This window comes from Argiope bruennichi, chromosome X2 (assembly GCF_947563725.1).
Source record: "Argiope bruennichi chromosome X2, qqArgBrue1.1, whole genome shotgun sequence".
Classification (NCBI taxonomy): Eukaryota; Metazoa; Arthropoda; class Arachnida; order Araneae; family Araneidae; genus Argiope; species Argiope bruennichi.
The window spans coordinates 20,985,219-21,009,317 of record NC_079163.1 but is presented as its reverse complement, the minus strand read 5'-3'; the positions used below and the strand labels follow the sequence as shown (position 1 = coordinate 21,009,317).

The 24,099-nt window shown below is 32.5% G+C and overlaps 1 protein-coding gene across 6 annotated transcripts in view; it reads left to right on the top strand.

Annotated features, from left to right (window-relative positions):
* The window catches only part of LOC129960219 (survival of motor neuron protein-like), a 92,184-nt gene that overhangs the window by 55,683 nt on the left and 12,402 nt on the right, over window positions 1–24,099 (top strand). For 3 of the 6 annotated variants that reach the window (XM_056073464.1, XM_056073465.1, XM_056073463.1), the window contains 5 exons: window positions 1,574–1,858; window positions 15,895–15,957; window positions 16,038–16,085; window positions 19,707–19,925; window positions 21,185–21,394. In XM_056073464.1, coding sequence (XP_055929439.1) covers window positions 1,574–1,858; window positions 15,895–15,957; window positions 16,038–16,085; window positions 19,707–19,925; window positions 21,185–21,394 — 825 coding nt within the window. Of the gene's footprint in view, window positions 1–1,573; window positions 1,859–9,124; window positions 9,770–15,894; window positions 15,958–16,037; window positions 16,086–19,706; window positions 19,926–21,184; window positions 21,395–24,099 lie in introns of those variants that run through there. The other 3 variants (XM_056073468.1, XM_056073466.1, XM_056073467.1) reach the window with 2 other exon arrangements.

Below are 24,099 nucleotides of genomic sequence, written 5' to 3'. Positions count from 1 at the left end.
AGAACTGGATACTTTTGAATATTCTTAGAGAAAAATATCGGATTATAAAAGGGAGAAAAGCCGTGAAACTTATGTTAGCCAACTGCAATACATGTAAAAATTGTAGTTCAAAGAACTTAGAAGTTATAAATCCATACCTTACAGAAAATAGGGTAAAAGATGCTGTGGTTTTTAGATAACTGATGTTGATATGGTTGAACCTTTATTTCTTAAGGAAAACAAGAAAAACTGGGTTTTAATTTTTACTTGTGCAGTGTACAGAGCAGTTAATTTCAAGCTTGCTACTTCTTCATCGATATATATTTTTAATGGCATTTAGAAGATTTTCTGAAAGAGGAAGATGTACTACTGTATACTGCTATAATGGTTCTATTTTTTATTTTTATTTTTTGGAGTAGCCAATTACTTAAAACAACTATATCATATACATATACAGAAGTCATATACAAAATGTATAGTCATATACAAAAATATATAGCTATCAACTCTATTGCATGGAAGCTTAATCCCCCAATTGCTACTTGGTGGGACGGATGGGGGGAAGAGATTAATTAAAATTTTAAAGATCTTTTGAAAAAAGTGTTAGGACAAGCACATCTTAATTATGAGGAAATGACAACGGTTTTGGCCGATTGCAAGCGGGTAATCAAGTCAAGACCTCTAACTTATATTTGTGAAGAGGAAGGTATAAAACCAATTTCTCCATCGATGTTCATACAAGATATTCATGAATGCAGTCTTTCTGATTTAGATGCTGTAGAGCAAAATTCTTTTTGCAAGAGATTCAAGTACAGAAAAGCAAAGACTTAAAAAATCATTTCAGATCCGAGTATATAGATGAACTCATTCAACGGAGAAATAAAAAAAAATCAAGGAAATGTATAGTTATTGTGGGTGAAATTGTTATGGTGGGAGCAGATAATAAAAAGAGAATTGTCTGGCCTTTAGGTCGCATCACTAAAATCATACCAGGTAAAGATGGATATGTACGACTTGTCAGATTGCAAACTTCACAGCAGAATTTCCTGAGCCCAATTCAAAGAATATAACCAATAGAGTTAATATCCTCTGATAACTTGTCCGCTCCGACGCTACTCGACGATTTGAAAAAGCCAAATGACATCTCTAAAATATGATTATACTTCTGGCAACGAGATTAAATTTAGTAGATCCAGAAGAAGAATTAAAATGCAAGAAAAACTAAACTTGTAATTTACATGATTTAATTCAATATTTTCGCATTCATTTTTATTTTTATATTTAAGTTTAACTGAAAATTTGTATAATGTTGCCATTAACTGAATCTCTTAATTGTATTTAACTAATAGTTTTATTATTTATAATCAAAAGGTGGGTGAATGTTAAAAATGTATTAATATTTTTATTTTTTTATTTTTAGAATGGCAATGTTATTTGAAAAAGATTTTTAGTTGTCTCGTTTTGCTGATGGCCATTTCTAATTCAATTTTATGATAGAATAAAACAGTTTGAATGTATTTCCGGTGGGAATTATTTTTCTTTTTTGGTTTTGGTTGTTTTATTTAACTTTTAAATTTCTACTTAACTTTTTTAGTATCATAAACTAATCGCCATAGCAGCATGTTCCCAATTTTGTTGCACCTTCTATCACATCCTGACAGCCAATAGAAACTTGAGCTTCATCACGCTCCTCACGTTACCTCTCCTGCTGATACTACTTAACCAACTGACTTGGACTATCACATGGTTTGGACACTTGGACTATCTCAAGTTGGATCTTCACAAATCTTCTTCAGCCCTGGCAAGATCCAATGTGGATTACACCAATACTGCATCTGATATCACAACTGTAAGAACTCCCACAACCTCAGCGGCCGAGGTAAGTGTCAATCCTAACAATTCTGACTGTGGTTCCTTTAAAATTAACCTTAATGCATTCTTTAATGAAATTGAATACAAATTCATTATGGATAAAGTTAAAAGTATATTAGCATTTCTCCATGCTATCCCCAACGAAACATTCGATACTATCTCTGAAATTGCCCAGATCAGTAGTGAGGCTCTAATTTTCTCAACCAGCCGTGTTGATCACCTAACAGCCCAACTGGCTAGCCATGGCTCAAATCTAACTGAAAATGACCCCTGCTCAGGTAACGAACTTTCTTATGATCCTGACAGCCACAAAAAAAATTCAGGCCACTCGGAGCCAAAAGAATTAATCATCAACTAGAACCATTTGTTCAACAAAGAAAATACGCCAAGAATTCCCTTCGCTCTTGGAAACTTCAAACCGTTTCGACGGTCTAAACCATGACGAGACCGCTAATGATACAGACATGACAGATCTTGACCAAAACGCGCAGCAACCGCAAATGATTCTACAGCCCCAGATAACGAAGATGCCGACCAAACTACTAAGAAATCTTATGTCACACCCAGCTTTATCGATGAACCCAAAAACTCAGCCGGACTTCTCTCCAAATTTAGCCAAATTACCAACACCAAAATCATGAGAAAATTTTTACCCAACAATCGACATAAAGTCTTCCCTCCCAATGCAGATGCTCACAGAGCTATCCAACATCAAATTAAAAACGACAAGCTTCAAACACATACCTTCGAGTTCAGCGATGAAAAGAAGCTAAAGGTCATCATCCGTGATCAGCTAACCCTCCCCTCGAAGATATTCTCCACGAAATTAGACAGCTAGGGTTGAATCCAGAGCTATGCCATCCTGTGAGACATCGTAAAACTGAAATCTTGATGCCACTTTTCCTGGTCACGTTGCCAAAAAATGAAACTGGCAAAGCCATCTTCAACTTAACAACTATTAGGTACCTCAACGTTACACTGGGAACTCTCCGACGGAAACAAACACCTGCTAAATGCTACAAATGCCAAGAAAATCTTCCACCATAGCCGTCTTGGTACCAAAAATGCAAGATGCCTCAAATGCGGAGGATCATATTCCACCAACAGCTGCGCTAAACCCAAAGACACACAGGCCAAATTTTGCCTGTGTGGTGGGCCCCACTCGGCGAACTTCTCCGAATGCCCCAAGAACCCAGATATGCTAAAATCTTTCCAGGCCGCTCCTAAGGACGGCTGACACAATGCAACTGCTCTTGCTAGAATTAAAGAAAATTTCCCATTGCACCGTCAGTCACTAACGCTAAAACATCAAACGTACAGTTCCAAATTAAACAACCTCAAGTAAATAGCCAGCCAATCACAGTAAACCAAATTACCAATCTCATGAACAACTTCCTCTCCCAAATTTCTGCTATCCTCAAGTCTGTTCCTGCTCCCATTCAATAGCTCAAGATTTAATTCTTCCAGCATTGTGTCCTGTAACGCAGGTGGCATTAGAAATAAATTTAAAGAGCTCGAATACTTCGTCATGGATTGGGCACCCGACGTTATTGCTATCCAAGAAACTCATCTTCGTCCCACGGACAAAATCAAAATTCCAAACTATTGCAGCTACAGGACGCCTGTCTCTATTAGCATCATTTATCGTCCTCCACAGGGCAAAATGAACACTTCTGAACTACACCGGATCCGAAGTCAAACTGGCAAAATTATTGCCATAGGTAATTTTAATGCCAAACAATCATCTTGGAGTACTGGTCATCCAAACAGCAGACACCATCATCCACAACTTTATTGCCTCTAATAACTTATCCTCATAGCTCCTCTAGAAGCCACCCACTTCCCAATCAATGCTCCTTCATCTAGCACGCTAGACTTTGGTATTATGTGCAATATCGAATAAGGCATTGCTACCTCTCCTAATGGGCTTACTAGTGACCACAATCCTGTACTCTTTGAAATCGACATCAACATCAAACTCACTTCAGTACCTAAAACTATCAAAACAACTAACTGGTCCGTTTTCTCCACAATCATTAAAACCCACGCCATCATGTTCCGCAAAGGCCAACCCACAAAATCCCTTTATCAGTTCTCCTTCTTCAATGACGACCTAACCTGGAACACAGAAGTTAAATGCCTCAGCCTCATCATGCACTCTAAGCTTACTTTCAGAAACCCTATTAAATACAACTCTGATAAATTCTGGGCAAAAGTCCATGAAATCATTCCACTGGTTGATCGCCATTCCCCGCTTTCCCTCAATAACAAAGTCCGACTCTACAAGCAAGTGAGCCAACCCATCCTAATTTATGCAGCCCAAATCTGGGGGCTCACAGCAAAAACGCACAGGAACAAAATCGAAATTCTTCAAAATAAAATTCTGAGAATAATCACCAATGCAGTTTGGTATGTTAGCAACGATGTCATCCTTAATGACCTGAAAATTGAAGACATCGAATCCTATATCACCAAACATTCAAGGAGTTTCTTCCTCAAGATTAAAGATCACACCAATTCAACAATAGCTCAACAAACTTATTTTGTCCATTGCAGTAGTAAATACAACTACCCATATGCCACCACCAAATGGTCCCTTCCACTTAAACCACCATAACTCAAAAGCTTTCTTCAATAAAGAATCTCATTATCTACCTGCATTCCATTATTCTTATCGCTATTGCCCTCTTTTTTCAACATCATGCTCCTCTTTTTTCAGCCGGTCTCATGGCCAAACCTAAAGTGCTTGTTCGCTAATCTTTCTCCGGCTAATATTTCCAATTCAGGTTCCACAGTCTCTCTCATTTTGAGTAGAAGTGCATTGCACTGGCACTCAACAAATTATCTAAATTCAGTTAGTCATCACATTCTATCTGACGGACAACCCTGATTTTTGAGGATGGAAAAATGGCACTCCCCTCTTGGTTCTTCACCATGAAGGTCCTGCTTTCTTCCATGTTGGAGTGTAGTGGGCTGCCATCTCGTCGCCAGCTGGATAATTACAACTTCTGCCTTTCGACTGGAGTCAAGTAATGCGCTTCCTACCAAGCGTGAACTATCTTTCACTGTGTGTGTGAACGCGTTCACAGCTCGATCGCTTCTCGCGGGCCAATCTTCTACTAATCTTTGAACAATTCGAGCGGACTTTTCCTCGGATTTTTTTCTAACTCTCTCAAGTTCGATCTTCAAAAATCTTCTTCAGCTATGGCAAGCTCCAATATGGATAACACCAATACTGCATCTGATATCACAAACGCAGGAACTCTCACAACCTCAGCGGCCGAGGTGAGTGCCAATCCTAACAATTCTGACTTTGGTTCCTTTAAAATTAACCTTAATGCATTCTTTAATGAAATTGAATACAAATTCATTATGGATAAAGTTAAAAGTATATTAGAATTTCTCCATGCTATTCCAAACGAAACATTCGATACTATCTCTGAAATTGCCCTGATCAGTAGTGAGGCTCTAATTCTCTCAACCAGCCGTGTTGATCACCTAACAGCCCAACTGGTTAGCCATGGCTCAAATCTAGCTGAAAATGCCCCTGCTCAGGTAACGAACTTTCTTATGATCCTGACAGCCACAAAAAAAATTCAGGCCACTCGGAGCCAAAAGAATTAATCATCAACTAGAACCATTTGTTCAACAAAGGAAATACGCCAAGAATTCCCTTCGCTCTTGGAAACTTCAAACCGTTTCGACGGTCTAAACCATGACGAGATTGCTAATGATACAGACATGACAGATCTTGACCAAAACGCGCAGCAACCGCAAATGATTCTACAGCCCCAGATAACGAAGATGCCGACCAAACTACTAAAAAATCTTATGTCACACCCAGCTTTATCGATGAACCCAAAAACTCAGCCGGACTTCTCTCCAAATTTAGCCAAATTACCTACACCAAAATCATGGCAAAAATATTTGCCCAACAATCGACGTAAAGTATTCCCTTCAAATGTTGATGCTCACAGGGCTATCCAGCGTCAAATTAAAAACGACAAGCTTCAAACACATACCTTCGAGCTCAGCGATGAAAAGAAGCTAAAGTCGTCATCCGTGATCAGCTAACCCTCCCCTCGAAGATATTCTCCACGAAATTAGACAGCTAGGGTTGAATCCAGAGCTATGCCATCCTGTGAGACATCGTAAAACTGAAATCTTGATGCCACTTTTCCTCGTCACGTTACCAAAAAATGAAACTGGCTAAGCCATCTTCAACTTAACAACTATTAGGTACCTCAACGTTACACTGGAAACTCTCCGACGGAAACAAACACCTGTGCAATACTACAATTGCCAAGAATTCATCCACCATAGCAGTCTTTGTACCAGAAATCCTAGATGCCTCAAATGCGGAGTATCATATTCCACCAACAGCTGCACTAAACCCAAAGACACACAGGCCAAATTTTGCCTGTGTGGTGGGCCCCACCCGGCGGACTACTCCGAATGCCCCAAGAATCCAGCTATGCGAAAATCTTTCCAGGCCACTCCTAAGGACGGCTGGAACAATGCAACTGCTCTAATAACTTATCCTCATAGCTCCTCTGGAATCCACCCACTTCCCAATGAATGCTCCATCATCTAGCACGCTGGTCTTTGGTGTTATGTGCAATATCGGATCTGGCTTTGCTACCTCTCTTAATGAGCTTTCTAGGGACCACAATCCAGTACTCTTCGAAATTGGCATCAACATCAACCTCACTTCAATACCCAAAACAACTAACTGGTCCGTTTTCTCCACAATGATTCAAAGTTCCATTCCTGGCAACCCCTTGATCAAGACAATTCAAGACATCAACTATGCAATCTCTAAATTCACTGGCTGAACAGTAACTGCTCTCAATCAGGCTTCTAAGGCAAAAATTATTCAAAGACCTCTTAGAAAACTCCCACCTGAAATTATGGATAAAATTAAATTAAGGATTAGACTGCGTAAATTCTGGAAAATCACATTCTATCCGCCATATAAACTTTTCACAAAACTACAAAACGAAATTAGGTATGACATCAATGAATACGACAACAACTCATGGAAAGAATTCCTAGAAAGTCTCAACCCTGATGAGAACTCCCTATTTCATTTCAATCGTAAACTCACCAAGAAATTTTTTGCTCTGCCTCCAATTCTCGATTCGGATGGACCAAAATACACTCCATTGGACAAAGCCGATGCCTTTCTCCGCTCACTTGAAAATTCCTTCCAAGTTAATCCTGAACTCTACTGCAATAATCAAATCAAACGGGTCAAAAAATTAATCAACCAATATTTTCTTTATCCACCATCGCAAATTGTTCCAAAACTCACCTCTCCTCAAGAAATCATTGAAATCATCAAGAAAATAAATGTCTAAAAAGCTACTAGTCCTGACGGTATTCCAAATAAAGCCATCAAGATGCTCTCCCTAAGTACAATAACCCACCTAACCAAAATCTTCAACCTATGCTTCCAACTCAACTACTTCCCAACAGTCTGGAAAATAGCCCATGTTTTGATGTTCTCCAAACCGAATCAAAATCCAAAGCTCCCTGGCTCCTATCGCCCAATCAGCCTTCGCAGCAACATCGACAAGAGTTTTGAAAAGATTATACTCACCAGGCTCACAGATTTCTACATTGAAAAAGCCATAATACCTGAAGAGCAATATGGGTTCAGGAAAAAGCACAACTACTTAGGGTGACCAATGCCATTACTGAAGGCTTCAACGCCAAACTCATCATAGGCGGTGTGTTCCTAGACGTGAGGAAAGCTTTCGACTGAATGTGGCCCCAAGGCCTCACCTTCACACTGATGCATTACAACTTCCCCTACTACCACATGGCAATTATAACCAACTTCCTATCCAATCGCACATTCCAGGTCAAAGTTCAGAAAACCCTCTCAGTGATACGAATGATCCAATCAGGAACACCTCAAGGCAGCGCCCTCAGCCCTCTGCTTTACTGTATCTACAACGCAGATTTTCCCACATCGAAGCCAACCATGAACTGTCTTTTTGCTGACGACACTGCAATCTTAATTCAAGGGGTCTCATCAAAATTTGTAGTTAAACAACTCCAATGTGCATTATTTAAAATTGAAGAATGGTGCACATGTTGGCGTGTATCCATTCACACAGATAAAACCCACGCCATCATGTTCCGCAACCCTCAAGGCCAACCCAGAAAATCCTTAAATCTGCTCTCCTTCTTCGATGACGATCTAACCTGGGACACCGAAGTTAAATACCTCGGCCTCATCCTGGACTCTAAGCTTACTTTTAGAAACCATATTAAATACAACTCTGATAAATTATGAGCAAAATCCATGAAATCATTCCACTGATTGATTGCCATTCCCCGCTTTCCCTCAATAACAAAGTCCGACTCTACAAGCAAGTGAGCCGGCCCATCCTGACTTATGCAGCCCAAATCTGGGGGCTCGCAGCAAAAATGCGCAGGAACAAAATCCAAATTTTTCAAAATAAAATTCTGAGAATAATCAGCAATGCTCCTTGGTATGTTCGCTCTCATGGGCTAAGTCAACTAATTACAAATCAAGATCCATCCCTCTTCAAATTTCCAGCATTCTGATTGGCTCCCACCAAATGATAGTTTATCCTGCCCCTCACCGGAAAACCGACGATAATCTTCCTTCCTCACCCACTCCTTCTACCTTGACAGCCTGCTTTCTGATTGGCCAAGACATCACTCTCCTCCTTCCTCACCTGTCTCATGCACCTTTCATAGAGGACTTCTCTTCAGTCCTGAGTGTACACTAAAAATATTTGTAAAAACCCGAGATAACTCTCCATTACAGAAATCTATAAAGCCTTAGACTACCCTTCTCTTAAAAAAAACATCAATAAACTGGCCACAAACTTCTTTAACAATTTAGAAAACATCGATAACGAAGCAATCAATATTAACCCCAAGTACGATCCTAATCGAAGAATTAAATAGCCAGAAACATTCTCCTTTAGCTTGTCTGTCCTTTCGCTTAACCATCTGAACCCTTTCAAGTACCTGTTCAATCAAAAGTAAATAAACAATGCCCAAGGCGCTATCTAGTACTATAACAATTAATCACAAATTTCCCCATATGTCATGAATATCGCTAAGTCTCCGATTGCTTTCGGCAGCACCTTCACCACCTGTAATAACCAATAGCAGCACTGCTTTTAATTACCTCAACCTCTCAACCAACCACAATCCTAGCTTCATGAAAGATCTTTATGTCTCAGTACATCTTACACTCAAAAACCTACCTAGCCCATGTCAGTCTACTAAAAGCAATACTCCTAACAGTCACATTATTAAGGAGATAGTATTTTGCTCTAAGGACGGGTGCTCCGAGAATTCCATCATTGAACTTGAACTTCTGTTCATTCTCCTTCCATCTACTCTACTGTCAAGTTCTACCACAGCTCATGGCAATATAGTAAAAGTCAAGTTATTTAGCCAGTCTCCCATCATTTCGGGGATAGTCCTCTTCCGAGGACAGGTGCACCGATAAGCATTTAATTGAACTTGAACTTTTCGAAGATAATCACGCCACTTATTGAAAACAAGGTCCTCTGCATGCCTTCCATTTACTGGAGATTAGGCTCCAATCCAGGGGATAGGCACTCCGTCAAATATATCATTACCAGAATTATTCAGCACATCCGATCCTGCATTTTAGTTCTCCTTGCGAATCCGGATTTGCAATGCCGTTCTGTAGTGAACGATTTTTACGGGGGTTCATTCTACGGGGTTGACAGCTTTTGCCTTGAAAGCCCTTTCATAACTGTCAAAGCGTCTTAGCGTTGGCTCCTCCATTTTGACACTTCGGTTTTAAAAGTAGCGAAAAAGTTAGAAAGCTTTTTATAATCTACATCGTTTGTAAAGCTTAAGTAGAATGGATAGAGCGGAATCGCCAACTTTTCGAGTTGTAAGTTTAAAACTAAAAATTCTCTATTCTAGGGAGTTTCAAGAATTTTTAAACCGGTCATGCCGGCATGTGAAGCATCTGTCAAAAAATGAAATGCGTGTATGAAGTATTTTAGAAGGTGTGATCGAAAACCTGATGATTAATAACTTAAGGAATCTATACATAATATTTTGCGTAATATAAATGGAAAAATTTATAATTTGTATATTACTGATATTGCAATAATTGTAAAGTTAATTTTTTTAACTTTTCTCATAACGATGTCATGGCGCAGTTTAGTCAAGTATGGCTCTTGCGCCATAAAACGCAACTCAACCAACCATAATCATGTCAATAGATTTAAAATTCATTAGATATTTCTGAATCTGAATCCATGAATATTCAGAAATTTATATTCCTTTTAGTTAATGCAATGTATTAGTTCAATTGATGATAGCATATAGTTCACTCAACCTCTAAGACGGTAGATGAAATAAGACGAGTGTATAATATTAACGATAATTAATAAAATTGACTTTATTCTATTCAGAGTGAAGCGAGAATTGTTTCTGAACTAGCTGAATTATAATTTAATTGCAATGCAGATTGGAAGTGACATTCGTGAAATATTCCCAGTTATTGAAGATGAATTGAAAACTGTATAAATCTCTTATTTTGATTTTTTTTTACCGCATATTCACTGTACATTCAGCACTGATAATTTTGTAGTGTTGATGGACTAATTAGAATAAGCCGACTGACTAATTAAAATAAGCCTAAGTTACCGTATGGTATGAATACTGGTTTTATTTTCAGATCTTTCTAAAGCTCATAAAACTGAAGTGAATAATATACAATTTGTAATGATGCTTGGTTACCATTATCACTAAAAATGTATGATAAAAATAGTTCAGAACAAATGTGTTAATTTTGGAATGCTTAAAAATTAAATAAGTATGACTAATGGATAGTTGACCATTGTGTACTTGCCAATGTACAGTTATTATGGATTCTCCATAGTTAATATGAATTTTATCAAAAAATTGTTGCAAACTATGGGTTTATGAATAAGATTAAATTTCTACATAAACAAGCTCCCCTTACGCACAGTCATTTTAGCTGTATTCCTTATTGGCAGGGCTATAATGACAATAGATATTTTTATTAACAATGAATTTATGATTATTTAAAATAATGATGAAATGTGAAGGACCGTAAATTCAAAATCTTGACACATCTGTTTGCTTGTGTGCGTGCGGAGCATCTGTTGCACTTGTAGATTGATATTTGCCATTCCATTGTTGGCATGTGTCTCATTGATGATATTTATGTTAGAAGCTTTATCTGGTATAATCAGCTCTTAAAAGGCTGATTTAAAAGAGCTGTGTTATGGAGGAGAGGGTGTTGGTGAAAGCAACTTGCAGAATTTTTTCAAAAGATTGATCTTGCAATTAATAGCGTTCACTGTAAATTTCTTTGGTTGCAGTTCTCATTAGCTTGAATTATCTGTAAACATTTTACTAGTATCATCTTTTTTATTTTGACTAGATTTTTTAATCTTATGATATTGAAAGAAGCTGGAAATATATATAATTATTTTTATTTACGAGTTATAATTATTTTCACTGGCTCAGCCAAATTGTCTGTTCTTTTGAGATTTAAAGGTTGACAATTTCTTCTATTCAGTCATTCTATCTCATTCCTAATTTTGGCTATTTATCTCGTAGAATTCCAGCTATTTTTTTTAGTGTTCTTATTCTATAGTTCCTCAAGCCATTTTATAGGCAGTGTTCTCAAACTTATCATGAACTAGGATCTAAAATACTGCAAGACTCAAAGAAAGGGATTAAATAAAGTCCTTAAATTTTTAATTTATTTTTCTATTACATTGTAACACATTTTTAATTTCAGTATTTGATACTATTGGGTATTTATCTCATTAATATTATATTTAGAATGGCTACAAAAACTAAGATTTCCTTGATTTTTCCTTATATTAGTTTCCTGGCTTACCACCTATTCAGGATTGCTGTATGTGCACAATATACATTATTAAAAACACTTATGAGTTATTTAATATAAAAAAATATATATTCATTAAATTAAATTTTTAAAAAATGGCATGAACTTCCCAAAAGAAATTATTAAAACCTTGTATTATTTTTCCTATATAGGGAAAAACACTGGAAATTTCAGCTAAACATCTAATTTTCCATTTTAATAATAATAGTTATTATTTTAAATCTTTTTTCTTTTTTATAACAAATCATAAGAAAGTGCTTCCTTTAATCAAAAATCTATGCTTTTATGAATGGATTGAAAGTGTTTTTTTTTTTAAATTCAATTTATTATAACAAATAATGCTAGAAGTAAAATAATACCAATTTAAAAATAACTCTAGTAAAAAATAGCAAATCTTTTCCTATCACAATTAAAATGCAAACATTATAAATAATAATCATTTATTAGAGTTCTAATAAAAAAACATTAAGTAAATTAAACTCTCTTTTTGGGCTGTCTCAATAATTCATTTATTTTATTTATTTATTTTTAATTTTCTGAGCTGCTACTGTTTCCCTTTTTTTCTTTTTAAATTTTTGCTTTCCTTCCTTTCATTCTTCTATTTATTCCTTTCTTTCTTCTATTTATACTCTTCATATTTGGATAATGAATTCCTTACACTTAAAATTAATTGTGTTGATACTTCGAAATTGTTTATTTCATTATTTGCTTGAATACTGTCATAAACCTTTTTTCTTGTAGTGAGAGTTTGTTCTTTTACTCACACATAGGCAATTTTTATTGATTGAAAATTCTCTTTCAGCATTACTGTTACCATGAGTAAGTATTGTTATCATCTTCAACTATGATAAAAGGTTTTGGCAATGTTGTGAGTGAGAGTAGATCAAACCAAAATTATTCACTTTCTCTGCTCTTTGAAAAGTTAAAATGGATCTTTCTGAAAGTTTTATTGGGGCTACTGTTAGCAACATTTATCAGCTTATCACTCTTTTTATCATAATGTAATTCTAAAAAGTCGCCATACCCTTAAATTAAAGATGTTCCTGGCTGATGTTGCAGCGATCATTTTGGTGATGTTGATTTAGAATGCAAGATTACAGGAAATCGCTGGTTGTGTTCATGTTTTGTGTGAAATTCTCTTGTCTATAATTTTCCAGATCTATAAAATTTCCAGGTTCTGTTGCCATCCTATGGTTATTGTGATGCATTAGGCATCTAATCAGTAATTATCAGAATTCTCGATCAAATCCATAAGATAATAATTTGCATTTATGTTGTAATCATAAAACATTCTTTCTATGTTTTGAAAACTGCTGACATAGGTTTACAGTTAAAGAAATTTGATGAAATATGCATAAGCATATAAAAAAATGTTTTTTAATCTATAAAATAAAATTAAACAGTAAATCTGCAACTGTTATAAGAGTAATCTTGGATTACTTGAATAGCCTTTGAAACTTCTCCATTACATCTTGTTTACCATATTTCTTTATCTAAGTTAGTACGGTTTTGCTTGAATTTAAAGGAGATTTAATATTTTACTAATGTTTGTGCTACATTTCAGGAAGTATTGAAATCTTTTATGTACCTTTAAGGTTAAACAGGGCTGTCATAGCTCCAGGAGAACTGGAAAAATACAGGGAATTTAAAAACCATCTAAAAAGCAGGGAAATTAGAAAATTTCCATAAAAACTGGGGAAAATGTAGGGAATTTTTAGTTTCTTGGTTACTTCTTTTTCATCCAAAAAATGTTGGTCTCTAAATATTGCAAGAATGAAAGATTGTAGCCGTGGCACCAGAAGTGGAATTGCTGTGTAATCACAGAGACTTGTCCCTTTTCTACTCATTACCCCATTTTTTCTATATAGATCAATTTAGTTTCGATTTCAGCGACATGTTAATGAGGATACCTGAGACTGCTATAATTGTGTGAAAGAATAGAATAAATTTCTCTGGCAGGAATAACAACATTCAATCTCTGCAAGCATCGCAGTGGTGTTTGCTCACTCACATGCGAGTTTATTGAATGGTTTGTTTATTATTCATTGAAGTTTTGTTCTTTGCACTGGGTAAAAAGTTGTGATGTTTGTGTTTGTGCTCTAAAAGTTTATGACAGCATAAAGTAATACACAGATTAAATTTTTTTTTAAAAAAAAGTCCTGTTTCTGACATGAGTAGTATTATAAATGTTTATCAGGATAAATTGATTCTAAAATTAGCTTCTCTTATATTGCTATTATTCTTCAGTCATTTCTTTTAAAAATTCAAACATCTGAACCATTGGTACCTTTCTTATTTGAAAATCTTTGCATTTCTGCTAATGAGAAACATGTCAGAAGTCACCTTTTTGATGGAGCTTGATGAACTTAAAAACCAAAGGGTGTGAAGAAAATTCTGATATTGGAATAATGACTACAAGTTACTTGATCATTAGTGGAGCTTCTGAAACCAAAAAAAGAAGCATTTTATCAGAATGCTTTATGTTTATGAAGAATACTTTAAAAATATTTGAATGCATGTCCAAAAATTTTACTATTTTAAAAACTGCACCTTGTTTAAATCTACATTTATTGTAACACCTTGTTTTTTCTGTTTATTAAAACTATGGAGTATTGATATTTCATTATAACTATCACACGAGTTCAGTTTGCATATTTCCTCTTAACTTGCATACACATACGAGGGAAAATGCAGAATTCTTTTCACCTGATTTGAGTGGCAACCCTGTTATAAAGTAGGGGAAGATAGGGGCACTATGTTACACATTTATTTTCAGATATGTTATCAAATGAACAAAATTCTTTAAGTGATTTTTGATTACTTGCATATATTTCACATGTTATTAAAATTGAAAAAATCAGCCTTTATTTCAGATATTTCCTTTTTATAATGTTGGAATATTAATATGTGTAACACTGTTTAGGGTACAGTGTTACCTTATAGTAATAATAGTTATAATGAGAAATAATTTTTTTTATTATAATTCATTTGAATTAAAAGATGCAGATGTGTAATGTTTCCTGAAGCAAGAATGAAATACCATATTTGATAAGATTATATGTAATTGATCAGCTTTAAATGTGAGGTGAAGATAGAGATGCAGCTTTTATATATTCTCCAGACATTAAACTTATTGTCCTTTCTTTTGGTTTATTACTCGTGTTGAAATATTTGGAACAAAATATAAGCAAATATTTTACACATCCGGCGTAACTTCCTATAAAAAATATTATTATTATATAATGTAAATTTAGATAATTTATTTTAAGCCCATCAGAACCTAAACATAATTAGCTTTACTATTAAAATATTATTTTTTATAAAATAAACATCACTCAAAGATAAATAGAATTTAATTACAAACAAGTAATTTTAGTTTTATAAAGGTTAGGATTGCTGCAAATTCTTCCAAAAATGTGAACTTTTAGGAAACAGGATAACTAGAAAGGTTTTAAATCTTTTGGGGGCTAATGTTGGCATTACTTTAAAATGAAATTCACTGTAACACCATGCAACAATATTCCCCATTTCCACTATTTTAACTTGGAGAGGATTTTTTAGTTGCAATTATTTAAAAGTTTTTCTAGTCGGTGACTATATCTAACTTACCTCAATGAACATTAAATAAGAAATATTCAATGAAAGAGCAAAATTTAGTTTTTGCTTAGCACGTCTCATAACAGATATTTCATAGCAACAAAGCACATGCGATGATAAATAGTGGAACCGATTGCCAATTTTCATTTTATTGTAATTGGCTGCCTGTTTGCTAGTCAAATATAATTTTCAGTGGCCAAAAATTCAAATTGTTGAAATGTATTTCCTTTTCTCTCAAATCCTTTTTATGCTTTGGGATGACTGGACTATCCTTTCGATAACATCTACACACTAATTGTATAGCACAAGTACAATATAATTAAGAACATTTTTTATACTTTCTACTGGTTTAATATATATATTAGCATGAGTTATTAATATTTTTTCTTAATTTTTTGGCTTTCAAATTTTAGCTAACTACATATAGAAAAGCTTTGTTTTAATAGATTGTTAATGTTTGGTGTTTGATTTTAAAAGAACCCTGAAAGTTCTTGTTTTTTATCTACATTAGTGTCTTCTCTTTTAAGTTTCGTCCTATTACTCGTTGGAAGGATGCTATTTTGATGACAGCTTATCGAAAAGGCATTTATGTAAGTATCATATATCTGTATAAAACTTTTCATTTGAAACTCATGTTTTTGATAATTTTAAATTTTAATATATTTTTCAGGGGGACAGCTTGAAGGATTTAATTGGAGATGAATTAGACGACTATGCAGTAAGAATTGAATATTGTATTAAACTTTGTGCTTGTTCTATCCATCTTGTATTTTTTAATAAGCATGTGCTTTCTGGCTCAATTTTATCTATAAGTTTACTATGTGTTTTTTTTTTAAGTAAGGGAAATTAATGAACTAAGCCATCAAGCCCTAACCAATAGTCCAATTTTGTCAATTTTAATTTCATTTGAAAGCTCATAATCTCTAGGTATATAAGAGTTAATTCTACCTCATCTATTTTTGAGAGAAATTAAAAAAAAAAAAACTTAGTTGTACTTTCTCTAAGGAGAAATCCTGCAATAGAGTTTGCCAACCATAATCATTGTGCTGATATTTATTTCTATTGAGTGTTCATAAACCCTCAATATGTCATCAATTGTTGTTTACCCCTATCTTCCCATTTTAAGAAATGTAAAATAAAACATTCACATAGTCTCAACAACTGGAATGGTTTTGCTGACTTGACATTTTGCTGTTTTGAAATATAGCTAATTGGAATACCCTTATCATTATTGTAAAACTTTCATTTAAACTATTGTAACTATGCTTTTATTACACTTTTGTTGTAGTAAGATGTTAATGAAGAATAATTGAGATGACAAAATTTTTCTTAATACTAGCTGCCTTTTTCTATTATATTAATGACTTTAATCTACTCATAGGGGAATTTCAAAGTAATAAATCATATCAAAACAAAAAGGGGACATTTTGAAATGTGACTTTATAATAATGATAGCATTCTGACAAATTATCTATGTTTGCTAATTAGAAAAATTAATTGGATCAAAAATTGGTGAAATTAGTGTAGGGGGCTGAAGATTTATTTTGTAGTAATACCTCTTGAAATTTGAGGTAGAGATTTCAGACAAACCTTGTCAACATACCTAGGAGTTGCAAGGTTTCACATGAAATTAAAAATTTGTTGAATTGATACATTGGATGTTTTTAGTAGTTGTGACTTGCAAACTGTGTCAGAGTTTTTCACGGAGAATGTATTGTAAAGTTCTGTTTTGAAATATTTCTTGGAAATGGATGGTGGTTGAGAGAAGTGCACCATTATTTTGATATGAAATTCTTGTAACCATTGATGGTATTAATTTTGTGTGAAATAAAAATTGGCTAAATCGGTATTGCTTTAGTTGGGGGATTGTTTGATTTTGTCTATTATTTTACATGTGTAGATGTGGATGAACAGCTGGTTGCTGAGGCAACTTGTTCATTTTTAAATATATATCACAAATACATGAATGTCATTAAAATATTATTTTGAATTACTTCCTCTGATACCATTATGTCAAATATATCTAAAGGATTATCTTAGGAGATAATCATAATTGATCAATCTTCTTCAGTGGTTTTTTTATTGGTTTGTTGTAGGAGTTTTTGCAAAATGGGTGAAGGTTCTAGACCACCAACAATTTTGAGTTCGAACTGGAAATTGCCTTCATATATTATATTTTCATATTGGCAAAACTATCTGAACAGACAAAACACTGTCTTGATATGTTAAATGGCATTTGGGTGAATTTGTGATATATTGTCTTAGTACTTATTTTTTGTGTTAAATCATTTCATCTATATCAATGAAAATTATGGCTCTCTTAAGGACATTTTTTATCATTGTTCTAAAACACTAATTGCGACTGTTGAGATTATTATGAATCAACTAACATCTATTCTTATAATAATGTGTATGTGTTGGCACTCAACAGGCCAGACCCTTTGACCTACAGCCATTAAATTTGGCATGTGTATACCTTAGAGGTCAGAAATGTGCACCTCAGAGTGATTTTTTTTAAATTTTTAATTAGAATTTTAATTAATTAAATTGGATTTCTATTTTTCATGCTTTTTTACAAAATTATTTAACCATATTTTTTAACAATTTATATCACACAAAATAAAAATAAAATTTAAGCTGCACATGCATGTTTTGCATAAATGGGAAAAAATTAACTATTTTCAAAGTGTTGCCAACACATTGATAAAATTAAAAAATACTTTATCTGTTACTGGAAATTCAATCTAGAAAATTGTAATTTTCAGCATGTGTCTGTTTGAAATGAAATAAGTGTGAAATATGGTATTTTCTAAAAAAAATGCAACAAATATATTTTTTGCATTTTGCATGATTTTTTACATTATCTATATTATTAAATGAATAAATCAGTTGTATTTAAGGTAAATGTGCTTTAGTGTATACAGAATATCCACTCTAATCAGGAACCCACAGCTATTTTGTAAACCTTTAATAATAGGCATACATTTGCTAACAAATTGCTCTAAATGAAGTAATTAATAATATTTTATGTATTTTTAGTCGATAAATGTTATGGTGAATTAGGATTTTTTTTTTTTTTTTTTTTTTCAAATATCTTCTGCCCTGTGAATCATTTTCAACAAAATAATTTTGAGACACTAATATTTTAAATAAAAAAGGCACATCAATCAACAAATTCAATCTCTAAAGCTGACCGATTTATGAAAATTTGAATATCATTATTCAAAGGAAATGGTCGATTTTAGATCATTTCATTGACCATCTCAAAAAAGTCAATCATTTTCCAAGGCTTCTCTAGAGTGATTGACGTAGATTATGAAAATGTCGATGGTTATTATTAAATTATAATATTCAAAATTTAATATATAGGCCAGATTTGATCGCAGAAGAGAGAAACTTTTGTTTATTTATTTAAAAGTTGGAATGTCAAGAATATTTCACAGAATATGATTCCGTAGGTCAAAGGACTGTCTAAAATTTAAACTTTACAAATTTTTAAAGTATATTTATAGACCTAAACAATTTTACTGACGTCATTTAAATCCTTTTGAAAGAAATCTAAAAGCTAAATTTTACGATGAATCAAAAAATTTTGTTGAATAATTCTTTGAGATATTATATAAAATATGAAAATTCTTTTGTAATACACATAAGACTTCAATGCCGAATGACTCTACATTGAGTTCTCATATTTTTTTTAAAGATGTGCTTGGTTTCATTAAAAAATATTTTTATATTAATTGCAGTTTAATGAATTCAATTTTAATTTTAAAGTTGAAATTTAACGCTTGCTGACATAAAATTAGAGCAATACATAGTACAATGACCGGAACAGCTTAAGGCCTACATAATAATATGGGTGTATGACTGTCAAAATTTGAAGCTTAAAAGTATTTAGTGAAAAAAAAATTGGTAACCTTAGTACTGGCGAACTGGCTGGTCGCCAAAGGTGGCTAGTATATACATAAAGATATGTATGTCTAAATATCTAAGTTTAAAAATGCTTAGTAAATAATAGATAATTAAGAATATTTTTTTTTTTCTGTTTCCATTATATATATATATATATATTGCAGTTTGCGAATATTGCAGATATTCTATTTTATATCACTTGCTAAAGAATTGCTGTAAACGATGTATCATTTTTATGTTTCTTGATTTTAATTATTAAAGGTGTGCTAGCAAAGTTCAGATTAATTATTAAAAAAAATCCAACTTTTACAATTAAATTTTGTACTTGTGAAAATGATAAAAATGCATAATCATACACTTGTTTTTTAAGTGTGTGATTATGCATTTGATTATTTTTCCAAATTTTATATATATGTATTTCCTCTAGTGGAGACTTGGTGATTACTGCAAAGCTATGTATTCTGGTGACGGTTTGTTTTACGAATGTAAAATTACCGCCATGTTTAGTAATTTTTGCACAGTAAAATTCTTGGGCTATGATAATACTGAAGATGTTAGAATTGAAGATCTCAGAGAAACTGATGGAAAGCAGGCTCGTAGAGAGCAAATTCGAATAGCTAAGGCCATTTTGGATGAGAATGTGGATGTAAGTTTTTATATTAAAATTTTTTTCTACTTAAGTGTTAATTGGATTTAGTGACCTGTTGATTTACTAGAAATATTGGTTATGTTTAAATTCAATTAAATCTCTTATATATAATGTTCATGATTCCCTTAACATTGTATTTTAAAGCATTAAATTTGTGTTATTTTGTTAGCCTGGCATTTGTTCTATTCATTAAGTATATGAATCATTCCAATGAAATCAAGTAAAATCATTCGTAGTTTTTAATTAAGAATTTCAGAAAGGTCATTCCAATGTATACATTATTACCTGCCAATTTATATTATAACAAATTTGGTAGCTCTAAGTCAAATTGCCTATTTTGTAGAGTGCACATGCTCTTCTTTTATTAATAGTAGAAATTACTGAATTCTCACCCTTGTGAATTCATTGGACATTTAAATATGTGTTATTAAGTTGTGCAATTCCAGTGTTTCATAAACTGTTTATTTTCGAAATAATAAAGACAGTTAAAGTGTAAAATAAATTAATAATTTGTTCCAGTAACTGATTATTATTAAATTCATTTATATTTCTAGAGTAATACTATTCTTTCCATAAATAAGCAAATAATTATTGTCTTACAAAATGATTTAACCCTCTGGAATGTGTGCTTTGGGAATTTCAATTCATGTGTATTGTTTGAAGCCTAACAGCTGATATATTAAACATTTTTCACTTGAACAAAAGAGGCTTTATCAGGTTAATGTAACTGTGAAATTGAACATAAACTAATTTGTGTAAGAGTTGATACAATAAGCATTAATGGATTGTAAAATTTTATTTAATTAAATTACTACTAAAAATGCAAAGCAGAAAGTAATTGTGCATGCTATATTAATAAAAAAAATTAAATAATTCATTTTGAAATAGTTATTTAATGAAATTTAGTTCTTTAAAAGCCTTTTTAATTTTGGATACAAATCTTAGATATGAACAAAGGTACTATGTAAGTGTTCGACATATTTTGTTTGCATATTGCAAGGATTGTATCTACTTGGGTAATGTTTTACTTCAGTTTAATTTGAAACAACTTTGACTACAATGTCAGGATATTGGAGAGATAGAATTATTTGCCACAAAACAAATTATCAGTAAAGTATTCATTGATAGAAACAAATCATGTTTGATATTTAAAGTATATCAAATATATATACCTTAGATGGAAGAACTTGGGTTATAACTGATGAAAGTAAATATTGTTTAATATAATAAATATTCATATATTTTTTATTTCACAGGAAGATGGAGATTCATCTGATCTCGACGATTTTCTTCCGATGCGCATGCGCCGTGCAAGACAATCTGCAGCAGATGGAGTTGTGTGTGCTGATCATTCTCCTGGGCGCATATGCCGTGCAAGCCAATCTGCAGCAGATGGAGCTGTATGTGCTGATCATTCTCATAGGCGCTGCCATGCAAGCCATTGCGCTACTGCGCCTTCTGTGTCTGTAAGTTATTGTGCTGTCTGCTTTTGTTTAGTTGATTGAATTATGCTAAAGTCTTGTTCCTTTGAAATGGAAGAAAATTATTACTTTTTTTCTTTTATTACTAAAGAAAATGCTACAGTCCTGTCCATGTACACTTAGGAAGTGAAATATAAGATTACACCTGAATTCAAAATCCAGCAACTTTAAACAGACTTAATTATAAGATTTTATTAAAACTTATTGAAGTTTTCTTAATAGTAAAATCCCCATCCATCTTAAAACTGAATATAAAGTTTAAGGCGACAGTGGTCTGGCAGAAGAGCCTGGGTTTCAAAATTAAATGTTAGATGCAAGATCCAATTTCAAAAATCCACTGAAGATGCGGGCCTAGTGCACTCTAATTTTATTGCTATTGGACATCTGCTTTTTGATATGGTATAGAAATAAGGAGTGAGGAATTGTAGAATTCCCAATGGAGGAATAAACATTTTGAATTTTAAGATGGATCTAAAAAGTAATTTTCTGTAATATTTTCAGAAATTGTTGGCAGAATTTTGCTTGATTTTTTTTTTTTTAATTAAAATCCTATAACTTAGAAAGCATTATTTTCTCTTTTAAAAATTAGGTTTATGCAACTTTGGAAGCTCTAAGACCCAAACCTTCACTATATAACCTGGACCTTCTTCACTATATAATGCAACTTATAGAATTGCCCACATTTGCTTTTATGCAATATCCTAGTAGTGGTTTCTTGACTTAGGTATTATATGATTACATGTTAGTGACAGAATGTCATCGAAGTCTGCCATACGTATATGTCTAGTGAATGTAAAATGTGCCATCCAGGATCAATGCCCTTAGGTTGATGTAATGTGCAAGTTGCAAGTGGTACCGACTCATTTGTCATCAGCAAATTAAAGCAGTTCAAAATTGTGCAATCCAACCCAAAATAGGTTTTATATAGCTTCAAAATGGGAGAATTTGAATAAATTTATTAGGTTACTTCTATCTCCCTTTTTTTATAATCTAAATAATAAGGGGTTTTTTGTATTGAAAGAATTGCATAAAGGCAATATAATTTAAACGAAGTATTAAATATATCCCCATTAATTTATTTAATATCACCTGCATAAACTAATTATATGCTGCTTTGTACCTTAGAAGGGGAGGGTACGGGGTTGAAATCTGGGATCAGGATGAGATTTAGTATAATGATAGTATACATTTAGAATGTTCATTCATGAAACTATTTAAACGCAATGGCCAGTCAATATGAAAATGGCCCTCAAATTTCTGGTAAAGATTATATACTGATAACTTGACTCCCTCCCCGATGGCATGGTTGTCTAGGTAACCATCTCGTATGCGGAAAGTCAGGGTTCGCACCTGGCTAGGAATTTTTTTCTCTTTTTAACAACTTTTATTCAATTAAAAATTTACAAATACTCTTAATTAATGTTTTTAATTTTTTTTTCATCCAGAATAAATATTTATTATCAAAATACATAATAGTAAAATTAAAATTTTAAAAGAAAAATTATAAATACAGATGAAATTATTTTATATAAATAATTTGATCTGTATTTATATTTTTTATAAATAATTTTATTTTTTAAACAAAATAAAATTATTTAAATTTAATTAACTATTTACAGATAGTTTTAATTAATATGCTACTTATTTTTATGCAAGGATAAATGTTTATTATTTTAATATTCAAATTGTAATTTAATATTTAAAAATAGTTATAAATATAACATAAATGGTGATAATTATTAATTATAAATACTCGCATCGTAAAAACAAATTATTCAATATTTCTAAAAAATTATCGTATATACATTTACTTTCGATTATATACAAGAACCAGAATGGTAACTATAGTTAAAACATTGGAAACAAAATATATTTCGACATTTTGCACAACTGATAAATTATGATTGTCTACAAGAGCAAGGTTTCTTTAAGAGATCTATGGGAAAACAAACTTCATTTGCATTTAAAAATATACATTTCTCATCAGAAAGTTGGGCAGCATACCATGCATGCCTTATCATCTTATTAAAAATTGGTGATGACAATTGATGATGTACAATTGAGTGAATTTTTACACTATCTTCGCAAGAATTTATTTCTTGATCACGTTCGATTAAATAAGAATTTTGTATACGCTTAATACGCTTTGAACCATCTGCCTACACATTCAATAAATTAACACCTGTTCTCTACTATTTCTTTTGATTACTGCAGTGGGGGATGTTTGCTTACATACTTAACAAATGTCAGCTGCTCCCTTCAATTTTTGATATAAATACAGCTTCGTTGAGTTAGAATTGATAATTTATTATTATTAAAACTAAGATTTTGGAAATTAATTGGTTGAAAATGACGCAAGCAAGTTAAATTATCTGTAGCCATTAATGTTACGTTTTTAATTATTTTTCCTTTGAACATTAAATTAATTATTTAAGTATTAAAAGATTAATAATTTAATATTAAAAGAATAAACATTTATCCGTGCATAAAAATAAGTAGCATATTAATTAAAACTGACTGTAAATAGTTAATTAAATTAAATATTTTTATTTTGTTTAAAAAATACATCTGTATTTATAAATTTTTCTTTTAAAATTTTAATTTTATTATATATTTCGATAATAAATATTTATTTTAGATGAAAAAAATTAAAAACATTAATTAAGAGTATTTGTACATTTTTAATTGAA